The following is an 18,927-nucleotide window of genomic DNA, read 5'->3' on the forward strand; positions in this document are numbered from 1 at the left end:
CCCTCTTTTTCCGGCATTTCCTTTCTCAAAAGGGGTAAGGTGCATGTCCCCCCCCTTTTTCTTTTGTATTTCTTTTCTCTTGTTCTATGAGGGGTTAGGTTTATGTCCCCCTGTCTAAGTGTAACTTCTTTTTTCCTATCAATAAAATTCCCTCGTACCGCCGAGGTTCTCCAAAAAAATAAAAATAAATAAATAAATGAAAAAAAAAAAAATAAATAAGAAAGCTTTACGGATAGAAATAAAAACACAATGTACATTTCATAAACTCCATTATTTTTTAATTATTTCGAGGAGAGACAAAAATACATAACCAAACAAACTTAGCCCAAAAGCAATCAAACTAAAATTTTAGAATTTGAGCCGTGCCCACAATAGGCTTGTTAACTAAGCCAAAACTATAAACTGACAGCATCGATAAAACTTCAAACTAATTTTAGATCCGTAAAAATTAATTTTAGTGCTTTTGCAAAATCAGTTTCACAATTTAGGCACTTCTCTGCTAGATAAGTTACAAAATTTTATGCACTTTTATGTGATCAATTTCACACTCTATGCACTTTTACATGATCAATTTCACAATCTATGCGCTTTCGCAAGATCATATTCAAAATTCCAACAATCCTGCAAGATCATATTCAAAATTCCAGCCAATTATGCAAAATCAGTTTCAAAATTTGAGCACCTCTACAAAATTAGTTTTAAAATTCTAACATTTTTGCAAGATCGGTTTCAAAATTCTAGCAGTTCTGCAAGATTTGTTTCAAAATTCAAACACTTTCGTAAGATATGTTTGAAAATTTTCAGCACTCATGCATATCAATTTTGAAATCCCACCATGTGTGCAAAATCAATTTCAAAAATCTCACACGTCTGCAAGAGTAATTTCAAACTGCAAGATCAGTTTCAAAATTTTCAACACTTCTGCAAGATCAACTTTAAAATTCCAACATTTTACAAGACCAGAATTCCAGCATTTCTACAATATCAATTTCAAAATCTAAGCACTTCTCAAAGATTAGTTTCAAAATTTTCATCATTGATTCAATATCAGTTTCAAAGTTCCAGCATTTTTGCAAAACCATTATCACATCACCAGCACCACACCATCGTTATCTTGTTTCCATCTCCAGTCTCCCCTGTAATTTCCTTTAGTAGCAAAACGCGTCAATTAGGCAACCCAAAATCCCATAATCCAATACCATTTTCTCAATCTCGTCCATAAGCTATGTATCTCTAGATTTTGTACTACTGCTACAAGTCACTTGCACTTGTAGCAACTATCAAGCAATGAAGTTCGGGGTAATAAAAAAATTTAAAAAAAAGTTAATTACAATTGTGATGACGCTCTCAATCTCCACAACCATTCAAATTCAATGGAAATTGAAATTTAAGCCCCAAACGAGAAGTGACTTGCCCCAGAGGAGAGGAGCACTCCTCTTGCTCCACCAACACAACTTTGCCGTGCTCCTACTGAAGCTTTATGCTACCGGTCGTGGTGGTCGGTGCAAAAGCTGAGAAGAGAGAGATGAAACAAAACAGAGAAACAGGGACGAAGAGAGACGATGGGGGAGAAATGGAGTAGGGGTTTAAAAGTTTTTTTTTCTAAAATTATAAACATGTTATTAATACTTTTGAGATTTTTATTAAAATATGGGTAGGAAAATAGGACAATGGGGTGAGATTATCAGCACTCTTTAACAAATTGTTTATGAAGATAAAGCCAACGATAACTAAACTGATCACCAACTAACAGGTTTTGGTCACTTATGCTATTAGTTTGAGGCTTAGATGTTGTATCATTGTTGGTTCAGTGTGTAGTTTGGGACCAAACTGCACCATGCTCACTCCTAGCTCCCCTTTGCATGACATGTATAGTTGTATACCACGCAAACTAGACAATCTTTTTTTTTCTAAAAAAATTCTAAAAAAACAAATTATTATTGTTATTGAGGGGATGAGAGGGTTCTAGACAATTACAATAATTTTTGTAAGTCTTGCCTGCAGTGCAGAACCAACACCAACAGCAGGATCCATGGCCCTCCTTCTTGCCTCAGATCTCTCAACAGCAACATCAGACCTTGTGTTGATCAACCTTCTGATCTGCTTACTAAAGCTCTTCATCAGCCTTGTCATGGTGTTCTATGCTCCAAACTCGTCCAATCACGCTCGTTCGGTTTGCGGTAGGGAGTGTGTGAAAATAAATTAAGGATAAATTAGGTTTACATCCTTCTTTTTGCTACTCTATTGATTAAAATCCTATTCATTTTCAATTTTTGATCAAGGTCCTTGGATATTAATAACATCATTAATTATTTGAATAATAAAATAAATTTATTTTTAAATATATTCCTTTTAGTATATTTATATTTATGGCCAAATTTTTTATCATATATTTTTATTTTTAGTTTGTACCTATTTTTAATTTGTACCAATTTTTTTTTTCATTTTTAATTTGTACCCATATATTAGTTTCTTTTTGTGCCAATATTTTTAAAGTTTTATTTGTGTTTGTACCCACCCATATGTATACCGTCACGTGATATTGTATATTTAATCAATGATAAAAAAATTACATATGGTATATTTATGTTTTATGCCTAAACTTTGTATCATATATTTATATTTTTAGTTTGTACCCACTTTTAATTTGCAATATTGTTTTTAATTTGTAGTATTTTCTTTTTAGTTTTATTTTGTACCCATGTATTAATTTCTTTTAGCGCCTATATTTTTTAAAAATTCATTTGTACTCATAATTTTTTAATCTTTTATCTGTACCCTAATTTATTTATAATGTACCCATTCTTCTTTATTAATGTACCACTTTGTTATATGTGAAATGTACCAATTTTTTTAACACTATGGATACTTTTTTTTGCTGTTTATTATTTCTTATTTTTACATAGTTTTTATCCATTTATTCAATCAAAATATTTGAATTTTTTTATTGTAACCATTTCTAATAGTATTATAATGAGGGATTTTAAATTTATAGGATTATAAATCTCATAAAATATCAAACAATTAATTTCAAAAATATAAAAATATAAATATTAATTGTAATATAATGAGGTGTACAAAGTCAAGGGAATTTGATCAAACTTTGAATATCATTAAGGTTTTAGTCAAAGAATGTTAAGGATTAGGGATTGCATCCAAAGTATCCCATAAATTTAATTAATTCAGAATCTTTTCTTTAACTATAAGAATGTAATTTCATATTGTAATTATACCGTAAACATTATATGAGGTTAATATAAGGAGTCATAATTCTATAGTTTTTAGCTCTTTAAAAAATGCCGAAAAATCCTTAAAAATCATTACAAGATGCACCAATTTTGCATTTTTATTTCAAAAGCCTCAATGAACCCTCCACAACTTGCAAATTATTGTGGTACTTCTTTATGTGAGATATATTATGCTTACCGACATGTCCACGTCCATGACTTGTATTGAACCGTGCAATGACCCTTTACTGTATTAGTGGAAACAATTATGAGTATGCATCCTAATACGGGTTTGATTCCTACGATCTTCTTGATTTAACAACTAACAATTTAATCTACTAATATTATCGCTTGTAAAAAAAATTGATTTGCATCAAACCAAAGTTACCAAACAACCTCATCAACAGTAACAAAAATTTATCTCAATCATAATTGGACTTAAAATATAATATTAATGTAATTACCACAATATAGAAACTCAATTAAGACTAATTATATTGCGCAAAACCCTTTAAGAAACTACAAAACTAATACCATACTTGGTTGTGTGCGTCTTTGATTCTTTGGATATTGACTAGCCACAATTCCGAGTACACGCACCGCGAACAGAAGCACGACAAAGGAGACAGTGCCTATTCCTTGGCAGCCATTCGTCGATGCATTTCTGGTGATACATGTGGTTACACGTGGTCAGCCGGCATACGTCCCCATCCTTAAACTCCTCGAAGCAAATTGAACAATACTCCTGATCTTGATCACTACAAGTACAGCTTTCACTTCTTCGGCAACTATTCCTTGTATATGTGAAAACCGTCGAGGCTTGTTCTGGTGTTTGTGCTGATCTTGGGTTTGTTCATCAGTTGGGCTATTTTGCCTTTTACAGTACAGTAGAAAGACATAGATGATGGTTAAGGGCAAGGCTACTCGCAATATTATGTGTACTAATATTGTACTGTTGGGCTATCCTCAGGTTGTATGTATTCCTCGTTGCTTAATGAATATCGTACTGTTTCTCAAAAAAAAAAAAAAAAAAAAAAAAAACTTGAATAGAAAGATAGCAAAATCGGGTTTTTCCTATATGAGTACACCAAAGACAAAGTGAATCATACAATAACAAACCCAACTTCATTTTTCTTTTGTCTTCGATCGATCACAAGCTTCAGAATGTTTTACGTGAATTTCTTTGCTGCAGTTTTTGCTTTCACCTTTAGTCTCATGGTAGTAGGCATGCGCTTGGTATTAGAGATGTGCCCTTTCAACTGAACTACAAAGTTTCATATAGCCCGGATCATACACAGCTTCTTAACCGAAACGATGAAATTGTGCTTTCGATAGACGAACATTCAGGTTCATCTTCCTAACTGTCTTAGAATACATGTGTGTGTGTGTGATTTCAGGTTTTGACTTGTTTTTATGGCAGTTAATTTCGCAACCGAATGATGATGAGCAACGACATGAGGTGGATTTTGAGTTCTTAGGTTCTAATACACAACATTATCTGCTAAGCACAAATGTGATTTCCCATGGCAACCTACATAGAGAGCAGCAGTTTGCTTTATGGTTTGATCCTGCTGCAGATTTGCATTTTTACCAAATTCTGTGGAATCGACACCAATTAGTGTAAGCTTTCTTTTTATTATTTTCTTTCAATATCATATTTGGGTTAAGTTTGTGATATTTTTGTTGTGCTAGGATAGCACCAAACCCGTTGGAACAAACTCAAGTTAACCCACAGGAAATATATCAAATGGAATGCAAGAACAAAATATAAAAGACACCAAGATTTTAACGAGATTCCTCAACAGTCAGTGTAACTGGAGTACGTCTTCGGAGCAGTAGGAGCTCACCCAATAATCCACTATCAACCAAATGGAAGTTTACAAAGTGTTGGCAAGCTCACAACCCAAACCCCAATACAACCAATAACTCTCACACACCAAAGAAACAAATAGAGAGAAATATAATGAATAATTTCCTCACTATACAAAGCTCAAAACTATTACAACAACAACTATCTTGGTGGGTGATTACTAACCAAAGAGAATAGCACTTTCTTCTTCTCTTCAAAGAGGGGCTTCGACACTACCTCTTCTTTCTCTTCTCTGTTGCTGCCTTTATTTTTCTGCTACTCTTCCCAAATGGCAGCTGCTGCCCTAATTAAAACTTAGCCACTATCCTGTGGCTTTCATAAAGGGCCAAATAAAAAGGACTTTAGACAAGTTGCCTTTTTCTTTTCCCCAAAACAAGGAAGGGACACAATGATGTTGTCCACCTTTTCTTTTCTTTTATTTAATCAAAAGGTATTTGCAAGTTGGCCACTAATTTTGGCCATTATCCAACAATTTTTTCAATTAAGTACGTGAAAGATTCTCATTAATTTATGTTTTCTAAATTTTATTTTTCAGGTTATTTGTGGATGGCACCCCTATAAGAGTGTTGAAGAATGGCCCAAGTATTGAAGGGATTTTTCCAACAAAACCCATGGAAATACAAGGCACCATATGGAATGCAACATGGGGATCCCAAGGAAAAGCAGTTAACCGGGGTGAAGGACCTTTCCATGCCTACTATCAAGGATTTGGCGTTGATGGGTGTTTAACCAAGTTGAATAATCCTCAAGAATGCTATGGTCTCAACTATGAGTGGAACAGAAAAGAGTTATGGGCATTAAACCAGCATCAGCAAAAGGCATATGAGCATGTTAGAAGGAAGTACTTAACATATGACTACTGCACGAAGACCAGCAGTCCAACCCCAGAATGCAACATCAACTACTAGTGGCACGTTTATGTACCCGTAATCGGAATCAACTTTCGGAATTGGATTTGGATTACGGGAAACACCTTTGTTTATGTAATCTTGGGGAATCAAAATACATGTGGGTCCACATGAATTAAGGAATCCAACTCTTAATTTTGGAGGAATTGGACTCCCTACATGAGGGAGGTATTTCAATTCCTTGACACTTGAGGAATCCGGAATGGATTTCTTCTACCAATTATGCCCTCACTTGTTTCTTATTATCCAAACATTGCCCTTCATTTGACACTCATTATGCCATCTTTTAATAAATAAATAAAGCCTATTTATATATTTTTATATAGATGAATTTAATTAAGAATTTAATTTAATTTATTAGTATGAAAATAATTTATTTATGTAAGGGCAATTTAGTAATCAACCTAGTTTTCATTTCGATTAAAGTGAATTAGTAAACAATTTATATGGACTCAACATCATTTCTACCATCTTTTAATAAATAAATAAAACCTATTTATATATTTTTATATAGATGAATTTTATTATATAAATTTAATTAAGAATTTAATTTAATTAATTAGTATGAAAATAATTTATTTATGTAAGGGCAATTTAGTAATCAACCTAGTTTTCATTCCGATTGAAGTGAATTAGTAAACAACTTATATGGATTCAACATCATTCATACTCCGATTCCAGACAGTTTTAGTAAATAATTTTAACAGGAATCTGATTCTGATTCCACCTAATTTCAATTCCTCTTCAATCCAATTCCTCCTCAATTCAATTTCTCTCAATTTGATTACGGATTAGTAAACGCGCCATAGAAGTCTAGAACACATTATACCACGTTTTATCTTGTCAAACATTGCGTGATTATAAATTGATGATTATAAATAATTAAGTAAAGGTTTAATCTGCACCAAAATGTGTACATTTCCTGAATTGAACAAAGATCCAAAGCAGAGTTTGACTATTTCTATTTTGTTTAGGGAGGTTTAAATTCTTCTATATTTCGATCATTAATTGGAATTTGTATAAAAGACAAATTACATGAAATGTTTAACAAAAATAAAAAATTAAATTACATGAAATGGAAATTAAACGTATAATGAAATGGAATAATATATTAGCTGGGAACAATCGTCTGATGGAAATTTATTCTTATGTTTAGTTAAATTTATTTTTAGCGCGAATTGAATCTAAAACTTTTAAGCGCAAAAGAATATGCATGAGCTCGAGTCCGAAGTTTAATTCTCTAAGTACTGGTTTGGTACTGATGTACTTTTATAAAAAGTGGGTATAAAAAAAAGCTGAGCTAAAAAAGGTATTTGGTAAACACTTAAAAACAGCTTATTTTCACAGTTTTGGGTGAAAAAAAAGTTAAAAACGTGTAGCAGCAAAATGAACTTATTCTCAAAGCACAGTAGAAGTTTTTTTTCCTTCAAAGTATAGCAATACCAAACTAGCTCGAAATCATCTGGGTTATAAGAACTTGGTGATAGCACTGCTAAAAATCAAACTCAACAACTCGGTAGGTCCAAATCCAATCAAAACAATAGGCCCAATTATGCATCATACTATACCTTGCTACCAAACGGCAACGTTTCTTAGCATACAAAAGACGGTTGGCAATTGGTGTTCAATGTCGGCCAAAAAACATTGAAATAAAAACGGATATGTTTGATATATTCAATCGGCTTCACAAAATCCTTTCGTTCTTCGACAAGCTTCGTTTCGTTTCGTTTCGCCTCGTTTAGCCTCGTTTAGCCTTGCCGCTCGGATTCAAAGGTAAAGCTTTAATCTTTCCATCTCAATTTTCTCTCCCCTTTGATTCTCCTTTGTCAATTGCAACGAAGAACAAACCCTATAATTTAAATCCCATCGCACGGACAATTTTCGATTCTCTGTTTCAAAATAGTTCGAAATTGTTATGTAATTTGTTGTAAGCTGCTCGATTCTATTGCATTAATTTCTGCTCGCTAATTGTAATTAGACATCTTATTAGGAGTTCTGAAAACCCTAAAATTTGAATTTCAAATTGTTGAGTTATCGAGCCTCGTTTAAGTTTAATAACACTAGGGTTTCGTATTGATCGAAATTCGATTTATTTCAAGTAATTGTGTGTTTTTGTTTTGATTTAGTTTGTGTATCTTTAGGGTTTGATCTTCGAATTTCAAGATGCCTGCCACAGCGGGAAGGGTTCGCATGCCCGCAAACAATCGGGTACACAGTAGTGCCGCCCTTCAGACCCACGGTATATGGCAGAGTGCAATTGGGTATGACCCCTATGCACCCAACAAAGATGACACCAAGAGCACTGCGCAACCCAATGTGTCGAACGATGAACCGGATGGTGAGAATGCATATGCTAGCTTCCAGGGCCTCCTTGCGCTTGCCCGTATAACTGGGTCCAGCGCTGACGAGACTCGTGGGTCTTGCAGCAGGTGCGGCCGTGTTGGGCACCTCAAGTTTCAGTGCAGGAACTTTCTGAGTGTTAAGGAAGATAAGGAGAGAGAGCCCGAAGGGATTCAGGGTGATGTTGCATCAGAATTGGCTAGGTTGAAGAGGAAGATTGGTAGGACCAGTGGTAAAAATGTGGAAGAGAGTGAGGAGAGTGAGGATGAGGATGAAGACAGTGAGAGCGAGGATTCGGATTATGATTCAGAGATTGAGAAGATCATTGCTCAAAAAAATGGTTTAAAGGTTGGTAAAAAGGAGAAGTCGAAAAAGAAGAATGATGACTCAGATGATGATGGGTCAGATTCGGATTCTGGGAAGAGGAAGAAGAGAGGAAGGTCGAAGAAGAGGAGGAGCAGCAAGAGGAAATATGCTGATGATTCTGATGATTCAGATGAAGGTAGGAAGAGAAAAAGGAAGGAGAAGCGTAGGAAGAGGGATGAGTCCTCGGATGAGGATGGTGAGCGTCGGCGGCGGCATAGGAAAAGTAGGAAGGAGAAAAGGAGGAGGAGAAGTCATCGGTATTCAGATGATTCTGAATCTGATTCGTCTGATGATTCTCGTAGACACCGCAGTCGGAGGAGCAGGAAGGCAGCAACACCATCTGATTCTGAAGATGATTCACGGGTAGGTAGGGGCAGGAAGCGATCTGAGAAGAAGAGCAACAAACGCCATCACAAGGATGATGAGTAAATCTATCTACGAATGGATTCAAACTGTGTACACCAGCACGTCATTGAATTCTATGTAGTATATGCTTTTGCAACCTTTGTTAATTTGCTTGGACAAGCTTCTGTTGCATTTCGATCTTTTGCTTTCTGGGATGAAACTGTCACTTTGCTGATTCAGAAGTTGGAATTTCTCTGGTAATGTGTATTTAATCTTGTGCGTTTTCTGTTAAAAGTGTCTACACTTCATACCGTGTGATCATGTATGCATCCTTTTCTCATTACCAATCGTTTATCAGTTGTGATTGTTTCGATGTTTTTTTTTTCTATGATTATGTATTTAGTTTAGAAGGTTCTCTATTTTAATCTTTGTCGAATTAGGGTTCTATGTCGCCCTAGATTGTTTCCGACAATCTTCTAGTTCGAATGCAAGCATAGAACGTTGTTTTTAGCACTCCAAAATTATACATTTGTGAAGATACTTTGCATCATCTTAGGTAGAATTGTTATCTTTATTGTCGACATTCATCACCTTGTGCGTGTTGGTAGTTCATACTTCATATGACCTGTACAGAAGCCCTAATGGAAAAACATTGGCATTTAACATTCGGCCCGGGATTTCCGCTCCGAATTATACATCTTTCTTTGAATTGAAAGGATCTAAATTAAGTAAATCTATGCTCCATTTATCAAAAGAAGGAAATTTATTGATCACATTGAGGAAGTCAAGGATTGCTATGCTGCTTGGATTAGTAACAGTATAAACTATAATCTGACAGCAACTTACATATCCCGTGTTTCTGCATAATTTTTCTGTTTTCCCTTGGATAAGAAACGTGAAATCATGAAAAATGGGTACAACCACCACTAGTCAGTTTTTATATGTAAAGAAAGGGGGGAGATTCTCCAGGAAAAAACAAGGCAACAACAGGCTAAGACGGGAATGAAGGCGCGCTCTCTACTCCTTTGCTGATTTGATGACTAATCTTGTGTCGCAGCGCCCTGGTTGAGCTCTGCAAACCTCATGCCAACACGCATGGAATGCTTTAGGAACTTCTCGGCACATCGCCTGACACAGGTTTCCTCTTGCTTCTGCAGTGATTTGTGCTTAAAGGTGTCGACACAATCATTGAAGCATCTCTCAACAAGTGAGTTATACATTCTCAAACTGCAAGCAAACACATATTGTTAGCAGGTTGGTTCCGCCCTTTACAATGATAACGGCATCAGAAAAGCTCATTCAAATACCCCACAAACACATCCTATACAGAAACTCGGCAAAATACTATCTCTAGACGACAGTAACAGTTCCTTTTCATACAAATAAGCATCCAACTACGTTAATTATGATGTTCCTTTAATACCAAGTCACAACTTGAAGTACAAATGCCTAGATGAAAAAGCGGAGGAAGTACAAGCTGTACAAGCTTATGACAGAAGGTACCAGATAATTGCTTACGGCTAAAAGCCACAAGGTTCAGGTGATTAACCAGTATATATCAACTAATTTTCTTTTTGTTTCATAAGGATTCGACGTGATCATGGAGTGCCGGCTGTCGACTACCTGACGCCCTCCCCCTCCTCCTTTTTCCGGGCTTGGGACCGGCAATGTAAGATAAACTTACACGGTGGAGTGCCGGCTGTCGACTAACTAATTTTCTTTTTGTTAATTGGGTAAAACACATGCACTCGGGGATTAACACCATTTGCATCAACACTAACTAATGTAGTTCCCAAAACGTCCAGAAGCAACACAGATGTTGCACTGGTTTTAAGGAGAACTTTCGTATGGCTTCACAAACAGAGTTTTCACAAAATTAAACCAAGTGACCGACATCATACGAAAAGGAATTGTGAAGCAACAAATCCAGTCAGTCAAATGCTTTGATATTCCATGCACTTCACAAAGATACTAAGACCACATTTGGTACCTTGGACTTGAATAGATTGGACAACTCACAAGATTCATCAGGTGATCAAACAGTAATTCATTAATTTTCTTTTTGTTAATTGGGTAAAACTCACACTCAGAAATAATCAACATTTGCATAACACGTATCTAATGTAGTTCCCAAAACGTCCAGAAGCAACACATATACGCTGCACTGGTTTTAAGGAGAACTTCTATATGGCTTCACAAAAAGAGTGATCACAAAATTAAACCAAGTGATACAAGTCGTACAAAAAGGAACTGTGAAGCAACAAATTTGAGTCAATCAAATGCCTTGATATTCTATGCTCTTCACAAAGATACTAAGGCCACATTTGGTGCCCAGGACTTGAACAGATTGGACAACTCACAAGATTCATTCAACTGACAAGATTCATAACACGTAACTAATGTAGTTCCCAAAACGTCCAGAAGCAACACGCATATGTTGCACTGGTTTTAAGGAGAACTTCTATATGGCTTCACAAAAACAGTTGTCACAAAATTAAACCAAGTGACCCACATCGTACAAGAAGGAATTGTGAAGCAACAAATCTGAGTCTATCCAGTGCCTTGATATTTCATGCTCTTAACAAAGATACTAAGGCCTTGTTTAGTGCCTAGGAATCGAATGGATTGGACAACTCACAAGATTTATTCACGGTAATTTGAGTAAATGGGGACTGACTTCAAAATTTTATTCAGGTTGATGTAGAAGATGGACGAGTCAGGAAGGAAAATTTTCCCTTCCAATCCCCACAAAATGGAAGGACTGTAAGTTAATTCCTTGATGATATGTGTAGATTCAATTGTTAAAAATGCATTACAAGAACACTACCAATAAACTACACAAGCACTACAAAGGGACTAACAAAGGAATCTCAAACGACACCTCTCATTTCAAAGTTCCTTTAAATGTATTGCATCTAGTCGTTTTCGAGTCCCTCTATCTAACTTTTGTAGTGCATTCTTAACAAATTTGGCCTAAGTTCCATGGAACCTTAAAAGTTCCTCATCGAAACACACTATTAACTTCAACAAAATGTGGATGTTGCCATTTCATATCTTACTTCAACATATATTGAATCTAGTAAATTATCCAAGCAATCCCAATTACGGACACTAAACGTGGCCTAGAAAACAAACATTTCGGTAGGAATCCAATCGCAACCGAAAATACAAGGCATTGCGTTACAGAGCACAGATTGAAGCATGCCAAAGAATTACCAACTGACCCACCAGCCAATATATTAGAAATGCAAAAACAAAAGCCAACCAAATCCAAGACATCAAACATGCACTACCAATAATTCTATCGCAAACCCACAAACTCACCTCATAAATTGGAAAAATTTGCAGACTTCGATGACTATTTTTTTACTACTATGAACCAAATTTCGAATTTTTCATCATATTCTTAAGCTGAAATTCACAGAATTTAACAATCAGATGAGAAATTTTACGATTGAAGTGGAAATTAAGGCAATGAATTATAGAGAGAGATGACCTGTCGCGGATCTGGAGCTGGTCGATCATGGTGGCCATTCTCATCTTATCTTCCTCTGGAAGCGAATCCAGATCTCCTATCATGCTCTTATCCATCCCGGATTGTATCGAATTTCTCCGATTTCAGCTTAACTGCCTCACTCACTCTGGAAAAATGACGAAGTGAGGTTAGGGTTTATGGAACAGGGCAACAGATCTCTGTCTTTATAGTGAGGTAAAACCCTAGACTCCGTCAAGAAGAATACCAGAATCGTGTAACGGCACCGTTTAGCTACTTTGTCTTCTTAGCCGTTGGATTTTGAGGACGCTAAATTGGGTGCCTTACAATTTTTGTTGTGATTAATGGATCAGGATCCTATCCCGAGCAAATAGAGAGGGTCCTCCTGACCAGGCTCATCGAGCCATTCAAATTTTATCCAACGATTACAATTATTATAATTTTTAAAAAGACATCTTATTTGTAGCCGTTTGATAAAATTTAAACGGCCCGATGAATTTAGTCAGGAGGATCCTCTCCATTTGCTTAGGAGAGGATCCTGATCAGTGATTAATGTGGATATTTTGTATATCCTATGTATTTATCTATTTGTGAAAAGAAAAAATGGGGGCATTGAACCGGAAAATGGGGCCGGTCCGGCTTGGAAAACAACTTTAATAAAGCAAAAAATCGTCTTTTGGTGAGACCCGTTGGATTCTTGGTTTTTACTTTAAAATATAGTGGGACCGATTATACATATAGTCACATTTTTTTAAACGTTACGTTAATGAGATACCTTAATTTACATATGTTATTGTTGAAAACTTACATAAAATCGGTTTATTGCCTTGTAGTGTCCCAATCCAATAATACAATAAGTGTTGAAAACTTTACATATGTTATTTGTTTTATTGAAATGAGACACCTTAATGACAATGAACTCGTTCAATATAAATCATTCTTTTGTCACTATATAGCCTACACAAATTGTAGAACCGGTTGCACGTAAGCTCAATCATTCTCTCTCTCTTCACCACTTAAAAACATAGGTATGAAAGGAAATGAGTGATTAGAAAGAATGAGTATGAGATAAACAACCTCGCTATATTAATGAGATACCTTAATTTTCCTGGTATATGTCGTACCCAAAGGTACCGTTTGGTACGTAGGACGGGACGGAACGGAGTGAGACTAGGCGTTCCGTCCCACGTTTGGTGCGCCTAAAATTTGGATGAATTTTTGTTCCACCTCACCCCCAGGAACTCCTCGTTCCACATCTGTGGAACACAAAATTATAACCTCTCCGTCTCCTTCTTCTTCCTCCTTGTTTCCATCCGATGACATCTTTGCTCCCTCTCTGTTCCGTCCCGTCCTGTCCCATCCCATCCTATTCCGTTCCGTCCCGTCCCGTCTGCATACCAAACGATACCAAAATACACAAGACCCGCCTATTCTTTGGTTGTTAGATAACACGTGATTATGAATGATACTCATATTCCTTCTATTTCTTTGTAAGTAAACATCTTGTTAAGTTTTGTCTAATTTAAACTAGGGATCCATAATATTCTAACATGTCCTTAATGGTGTGTAGGTTGCACCTGACGATCTCGGATTAGACTAGCTTCAATAACTAAATTACACTAACTTAAAATAGACCAAACTGGACTGATTTAGTAAACCATTTAATACAGTGTCAGACTAACGGGACCCAATACATGTTTTGATTCATTTGTCTTGGCAAATACAAATGGGCCCCAATACATAGAGAGATTTTTCAGTGTGATCGGTACACAAGGTGATACACCACGTGTTAATATACAAATAATGAGATATGTGTATTAAAAAGTTAATGACTTCAAAAATAAAAATTTTCACCACTCCTATTAAAACACGTGGTGTACCTACCACTTGTGTTCTCATCAGAATGAAAAATTTCTTCAATACATGGTTCGTTATTTAGAGCATCTCTACAATTCACCAAAACCTACATTTTGCATGAAAAATCGAAGCAAAAATCGTTGAAAAAAATGAAAAATCTCACTTGCAATAAAAGCAAATACCATTTTTAGCGTTGGCACGTTCACATGCACACCATTGCACCTGATCCACGGGCACCGCCTGATGCAATTGATGTTGCGTTGCATCCTGCCATGGCCTTTTCGTAAATCCACCCCATCTCTGTAAAGTAAAATATCACAATATCATACAAAACCCCACCAATTTGTGATTTGACACCATTTTGTTCGTCACACTACCAACACAGAGCAGAGATTAGAGAGGAGAAGAAAATGCCGAGAACCAGTTTCGCAGGGTCGCTAACAGGGCCGAAGGTCGACGTCATGATCGACTTGGGCAACCCCTTCTTCAACCACACTGTCGATGGCTTCTTGAAGATCGGAACCGTACACTCCTTTTTTTTCGATCTTTTTTTTTTAAATTTTAAATTTTTAGTTCTGGGTTTTGTTTGATCTTTGGGATGGAAGGTTTGGAATCAAACGGGGTCGTTTTGGTTGGTTTGGTTTCAGGTCGCTGCTACCAGAGTTGTTGCAGAGGATGCTTTCTCGGCGGCCAAGAAAGGTACCGCTATCGATCATTATTGCAGTCCGACTGTTTGGTTCCCGAGAAACGCTGAGAAAATGCGAGTGGGAAAGTTTTAACTTTCATATGCTTATCATATTGTGCTGTACTCTCTACTCTGATGGTGATGATTGTATTTATTGCGGTTGTTGAATGAGAATTTTGGTTCTTGGTGATTTTTGCAGGGAGAATTTCAAGTCACGATTTTGAGCACACTGTGAGTAACCAGACCAATCCCTTGTTTAATTGAGTCCCGTTTTCGATTTTGTTGGTTCCTTGTATGATCTAGGATTAGTAGCTACTCTTAATCGACGTTGAGCTTGAAAATTTCCTGTTTTGAAACTCATCCCCCTTCGATTGTAAGTGTTGTGCTTGATGATCTTGCTGGTTTCGATAGGATGAGCGCTGTTTATATAAGCGCTGAGGTCTAGTTAACTTTGTTTTGTATGGTTGTGCTCGGACTTTGGGCCCCTTGTAACCGGAAAAAATATTAGTAGCTATTTTTGGTTAGTTCAGCATCTTCAGTTGTTGCTCAATTGATTTTGTTTAGTGGGATCTATCGATTTGTTTAAGAGGTGATCGTTTGTTTATTCATAGAAGAAAGCTAGGATATAACACAATGTCCTAATCCTGCTAATTGAGAGTACGGTTTTTGCAGTTGAAGAAGATGTGTAAAGAAGGTGCATATTGGGGTAAGTTGTGTTGTATTTCATTGTGAGTTAGATGTATGTATGTCTGGATGAGATTATGCTCAGCTTCCGGGAGAATTGCTTCGGCTTCCCTACTTTTGAAAATGGAGGACTGCAGCAACAATTTCTTCTGTTACGCTGACAGGAACCATTGCTGGAGTGTACGTGGGAGCAGAGTATGGTATTGAGAGGGTCCGTGGACACAGAGACTGGGTATGTTTGTTCTAATTCTAGTCTCTAGATGGGTAGTTGTACTCTATGAGCTGTTTAGGAAAGGGCTAAATAATTTGGTTTTCAGCTGAAAAATTCGAACATCTATGTTCCACAGAAACCTGTTGGGCAAAAGTTTTCATGCTCATTCATCTTAGTTTGCACATGTGGCTTCTAGATTTGGGAAATTGTTTCATTTGTCTACTTGCTAATCTAAAAACTCTGAACCTCTACGTTCCCTAGATCCTCCTGTTTCCATAATTTGGGTAATTGTTCGTTTTCAGTATGCACAGGTAGCATCTAAAGTTACCTTTAGGATATTGTGCTTAGTATTTTTCTTGTGAAAGGAGCTCAGGTCGAACCAAATGCATTTCATATCAAGTATTCAACGACTTATTTATCCCAGGACTAAGTTCGAATCGTTGAAACATGATTTTGGAACTATCAAAGAGTTCTTGTTTCCTACTCGACTCTGTTAATTGTCAGTTTGTCACAAAGCTTCAAGCATGCCATTCCAAGTTCGTTTTTATTTAATTTCGGATTTCAACTGGAACTTCTGCATCTGCTAACTCCTTTTCTTTTGATATCCTGCAGAAGAATGCCATGCTCGGTGGTGCATTGACAGGGGCTCTAGTATCTGTAGCCAGCCACAAGAACACGGATAAAGTTCTGGTGGATGCAATTACAGGAGGTGCCATTGCAACTGCTGCGGAATTCATTAACTATCTCACCTGAACATGGACGTCATATTCTACCGGATCTCTCTGTAGATCCCGAAGAACAATGTAGTAAGGTTCTTGTGTCATCTTCCTCATGAATAAGTAGCATTGTATAAAGAATGTTAAAGGGTTCTTCATGTAAACTACTGAAGGTTTGATACAATGGATTATGAATCTTCTAATTTTATCATTCTTGATCAATATGTTGTACTCGCCGAAGAAAAAATTGAAATTATCTGTGCATAACGACCAGAAAAGCATTCAAACTTCAAGATCATCAAATTCAACGAGTAACCGATGCCATGTTCATCTTATTATTTTCCATTTACAAAATTGATAAACATTTTGTGTAAGAATGAATATAAATGCATCAGAACACAAGTTACAACTATGTTACAAATCGGAATCAGGCTTGAAACTGCTCGGCAAGTTTCATCAGACTACAGGTTTCTGCGTCCGGCCTGGCTCCTCCGAGAATCATCCTCTTCAAAAGGTTTGAATCATAAACTTTGGCTTTCACATAAGCCTTAATCAAAGTGTTTGTATACAGAAGTATGTCTTGAATACTTGGCTATTGCAAGTTCATCAAACTTCTCAGCATTCCCTACATCACCCTTCTCGGCAAAACCCGCGATTATCGGAGTGGTCTCCAACCATGGGGTAGAATTCCTTACCACGTTGCTCATCATCGCACTCATCCCCAACTCTAGAGTCTTCCTCTACCAGTCCTGCTTTTAAGCAACCCAAAGCAAGATACCGGAAAGTTATAGCATTTGGTTGGCACCCAACCGTCTTTATCACCCGGAAAACCTTGGATGCTTTATCGATAAGGCCATGCTTGGCATAGACAGATATCATAGAATTGAACTGCTCAGTGGCATAGACAGGCAATCACAAGATTGTTGTAAAGGAGCTCGTTTTGAAACTCCGAAGGAACGCGGGTAAAGAGTTCTTTACCTTGGTTGTGAATCCCAGCAGCTAAGAGTAATCTAGTTCCTTTGGCCTGTAGGGCCTTTCTCTGATCACCCATTCCATTACCTGTCAAAGCAAAAGCTTTAGCTTTAAAATCCATCGCCCCACACCAGATCGGCTCAAAATTTAAAGGGTAGTAAGATTGATGGTCCTTGTACATTGGCAAGAGCGGATGTGCTCCCTCTGCCGCTAATCTTGATGCACACGTGTTGATGATCATGGGAAGGGAAGAACGATGGTAAAGCCTGCCCTTTTCCTTTTCCTTCTCAAACCCTCCTTTGCCTCTTCCGTCCCGCAGACCCCGCGAGAACGACACAGACGGTCTCGCCTCCTTCGTCTTACTCCTCCTTTCTCTGTCTCTGGAATCGATCGATCTATTCGAAGAGGATCGACAGTTCTGAAATGGTGTTTAGATGGGTAGGGGTTGTGCATGTGCGGTCATGCTTGATGATCGTGGAAGCCAGCGATTCTTCTTCTACGACATAGCCTCGACTCTGCTTCCATCTCCATTTTCTCTCCTCGCCTTCTCTCTCAGAAATCACCAACGGCAGCACTGTGTTGCTCAAAAACCACCAAGCTTCTTCTTGCCTTGCTCCTTGAGTATTGGAGGAGCATTAAAACACAGGTGTGTGTGTGTGTGTTTTGTTAACGTAAGGGATGAACAACATAAGAACATCCGCCTTTGTATTTTTTTGGGCTTTTTCTAACCCATCAATTTCTTTTGAGTCAACCAAATAGTAGTCCCAGCTTGCAACTTATGTTGTGAGGTATTATTGTCTGAAAAATTAAGTATGCATGTATATTTTATGTGTGTGCGCGTGCACACCTTCGCATGATGTTAATCTCTGTGGATCATCTATATATATGTAGACATATCTGTGTGTGTGTGGAATGCAACATAACGGATTTAGGTTATAATGTGCATAGTTTTATTGTCCGTTGTTATCTGCGCTATACCATTTCTATGCAGGCTCTGAAAGTTATTCATGAGCTTTATAAGCACTTTTCATAATTTAAGCTGACTGTTTTGGGTTCTTTTTCATTAGGTCATTAGCTACTGAATGATGGAGAAACGAGGACCATGCCATTGATTTTGGGGTTTTGCAAGGAGTGCTGATGTACTGATTTTTTGGGATTTTTTTGTCCTTGCAGGATTTTTGGTCTTTGAAATGGTACGTGCTGTTTTTAACGTTTTGGTTCTCACGTGTTCCGTTCTTTGTTGGTTTGTGATT

The 18,927-nt window shown here is 37.0% G+C and overlaps 4 protein-coding genes across 5 annotated transcripts; 3 read left to right on the top strand and 1 right to left on the bottom strand.

Annotated features, from left to right (window-relative positions):
* Positions 1-4,584: 4,584 nt before the first annotated feature.
* Positions 4,585-6,005, top strand: LOC126616887 (putative xyloglucan endotransglucosylase/hydrolase protein 1). The gene is made up of 2 exons (XM_050285020.1): positions 4,585-4,847; positions 5,633-6,005. The coding sequence occupies exons 1-2, from the start codon at positions 4,603-4,605 to the stop codon at positions 6,003-6,005; spliced, it is 618 nt and encodes a 205-aa protein (XP_050140977.1). The 5' UTR covers positions 4,585-4,602.
* A 1,612-nt stretch (positions 6,006-7,617) lies between these two features.
* Positions 7,618-9,350, top strand: LOC126616882 (CAX-interacting protein 4-like). Its single transcript, XM_050285012.1, has 2 exons — positions 7,618-7,778; positions 8,147-9,350. Exon 2 carries the CDS (start codon positions 8,169-8,171, stop codon positions 9,138-9,140), a length of 972 nt encoding a protein of 323 aa, XP_050140969.1. The 5' UTR covers positions 7,618-7,778; positions 8,147-8,168; the 3' UTR covers positions 9,141-9,350.
* Positions 9,351-9,608: 258 nt separating this feature from the next.
* On the bottom strand, positions 9,609-12,756 carry LOC126616893 (mitochondrial import inner membrane translocase subunit Tim9). Of its 2 annotated transcripts, XR_007621282.1 has the most exons (3): positions 12,553-12,756; positions 9,981-10,283; positions 9,609-9,681 (listed from the first exon to the last, which is right to left on the bottom strand). XR_007621282.1 is itself a non-coding variant. In XM_050285025.1 (2 exons), exons 1-2 carry the CDS (start codon positions 12,645-12,647, stop codon positions 10,097-10,099), a joined length of 282 nt encoding a protein of 93 aa, XP_050140982.1. In that variant the 5' UTR covers positions 12,648-12,756; the 3' UTR covers positions 9,801-10,096. The 2 variants fall into 2 exon arrangements, 1 of the variants encoding a protein (XP_050140982.1); XM_050285025.1 differs by lacking the exon at positions 9,609-9,681 and having other exon boundaries at positions 9,801-10,283.
* A 1,984-nt stretch (positions 12,757-14,740) lies between these two features.
* On the top strand, positions 14,741-16,924 carry LOC126616890 (outer envelope pore protein 16, chloroplastic-like). The gene is made up of 6 exons (XM_050285023.1): positions 14,741-14,930; positions 15,054-15,105; positions 15,291-15,322; positions 15,764-15,797; positions 15,940-16,007; positions 16,599-16,924. Exons 1-6 carry the CDS (start codon positions 14,817-14,819, stop codon positions 16,737-16,739), a joined length of 441 nt encoding a protein of 146 aa, XP_050140980.1. The 5' UTR covers positions 14,741-14,816; the 3' UTR covers positions 16,740-16,924.
* Positions 16,925-18,927: the final 2,003 nt, after the last annotated feature.

The sequence above is a fragment of the Malus sylvestris genome, chromosome 3, assembly GCF_916048215.2.
Source record: "Malus sylvestris chromosome 3, drMalSylv7.2, whole genome shotgun sequence".
Taxonomy (NCBI): Eukaryota; Viridiplantae; Streptophyta; class Magnoliopsida; order Rosales; family Rosaceae; genus Malus; species Malus sylvestris.

Coding starts and splice junctions, on each gene's coding strand:
- LOC126616893 (XM_050285025.1), bottom strand. CDS start 12,647: ATGGATAAGAGCATGATAGGAGATCTGGATTCGCTTCCAGAGGAAGAT. Junction 10,284..12,552: donor CAGCTCCAGATCCGCGACAG/GTCATCTCTCTC, acceptor GTTTGCTTGCAG/TTTGAGAATGTATAACTCAC.
- LOC126616890 (XM_050285023.1), top strand. CDS start 14,817: ATGCCGAGAACCAGTTTCGCAGGGTCGCTAACAGGGCCGAAGGTCGAC. Junction 15,798..15,939: donor TAAAGAAGGTGCATATTGGG/GTAAGTTGTGTT, acceptor TTACGCTGACAG/GAACCATTGCTGGAGTGTAC. Junction 16,008..16,598: donor TCCGTGGACACAGAGACTGG/GTATGTTTGTTC, acceptor GATATCCTGCAG/AAGAATGCCATGCTCGGTGG.
- LOC126616887 (XM_050285020.1), top strand. CDS start 4,603: ATGTGTGTGTGTGTGATTTCAGGTTTTGACTTGTTTTTATGGCAGTTA. Junction 4,848..5,632: donor TGGAATCGACACCAATTAGT/GTAAGCTTTCTT, acceptor TTTATTTTTCAG/GTTATTTGTGGATGGCACCC.
- LOC126616882 (XM_050285012.1), top strand. CDS start 8,169: ATGCCTGCCACAGCGGGAAGGGTTCGCATGCCCGCAAACAATCGGGTA.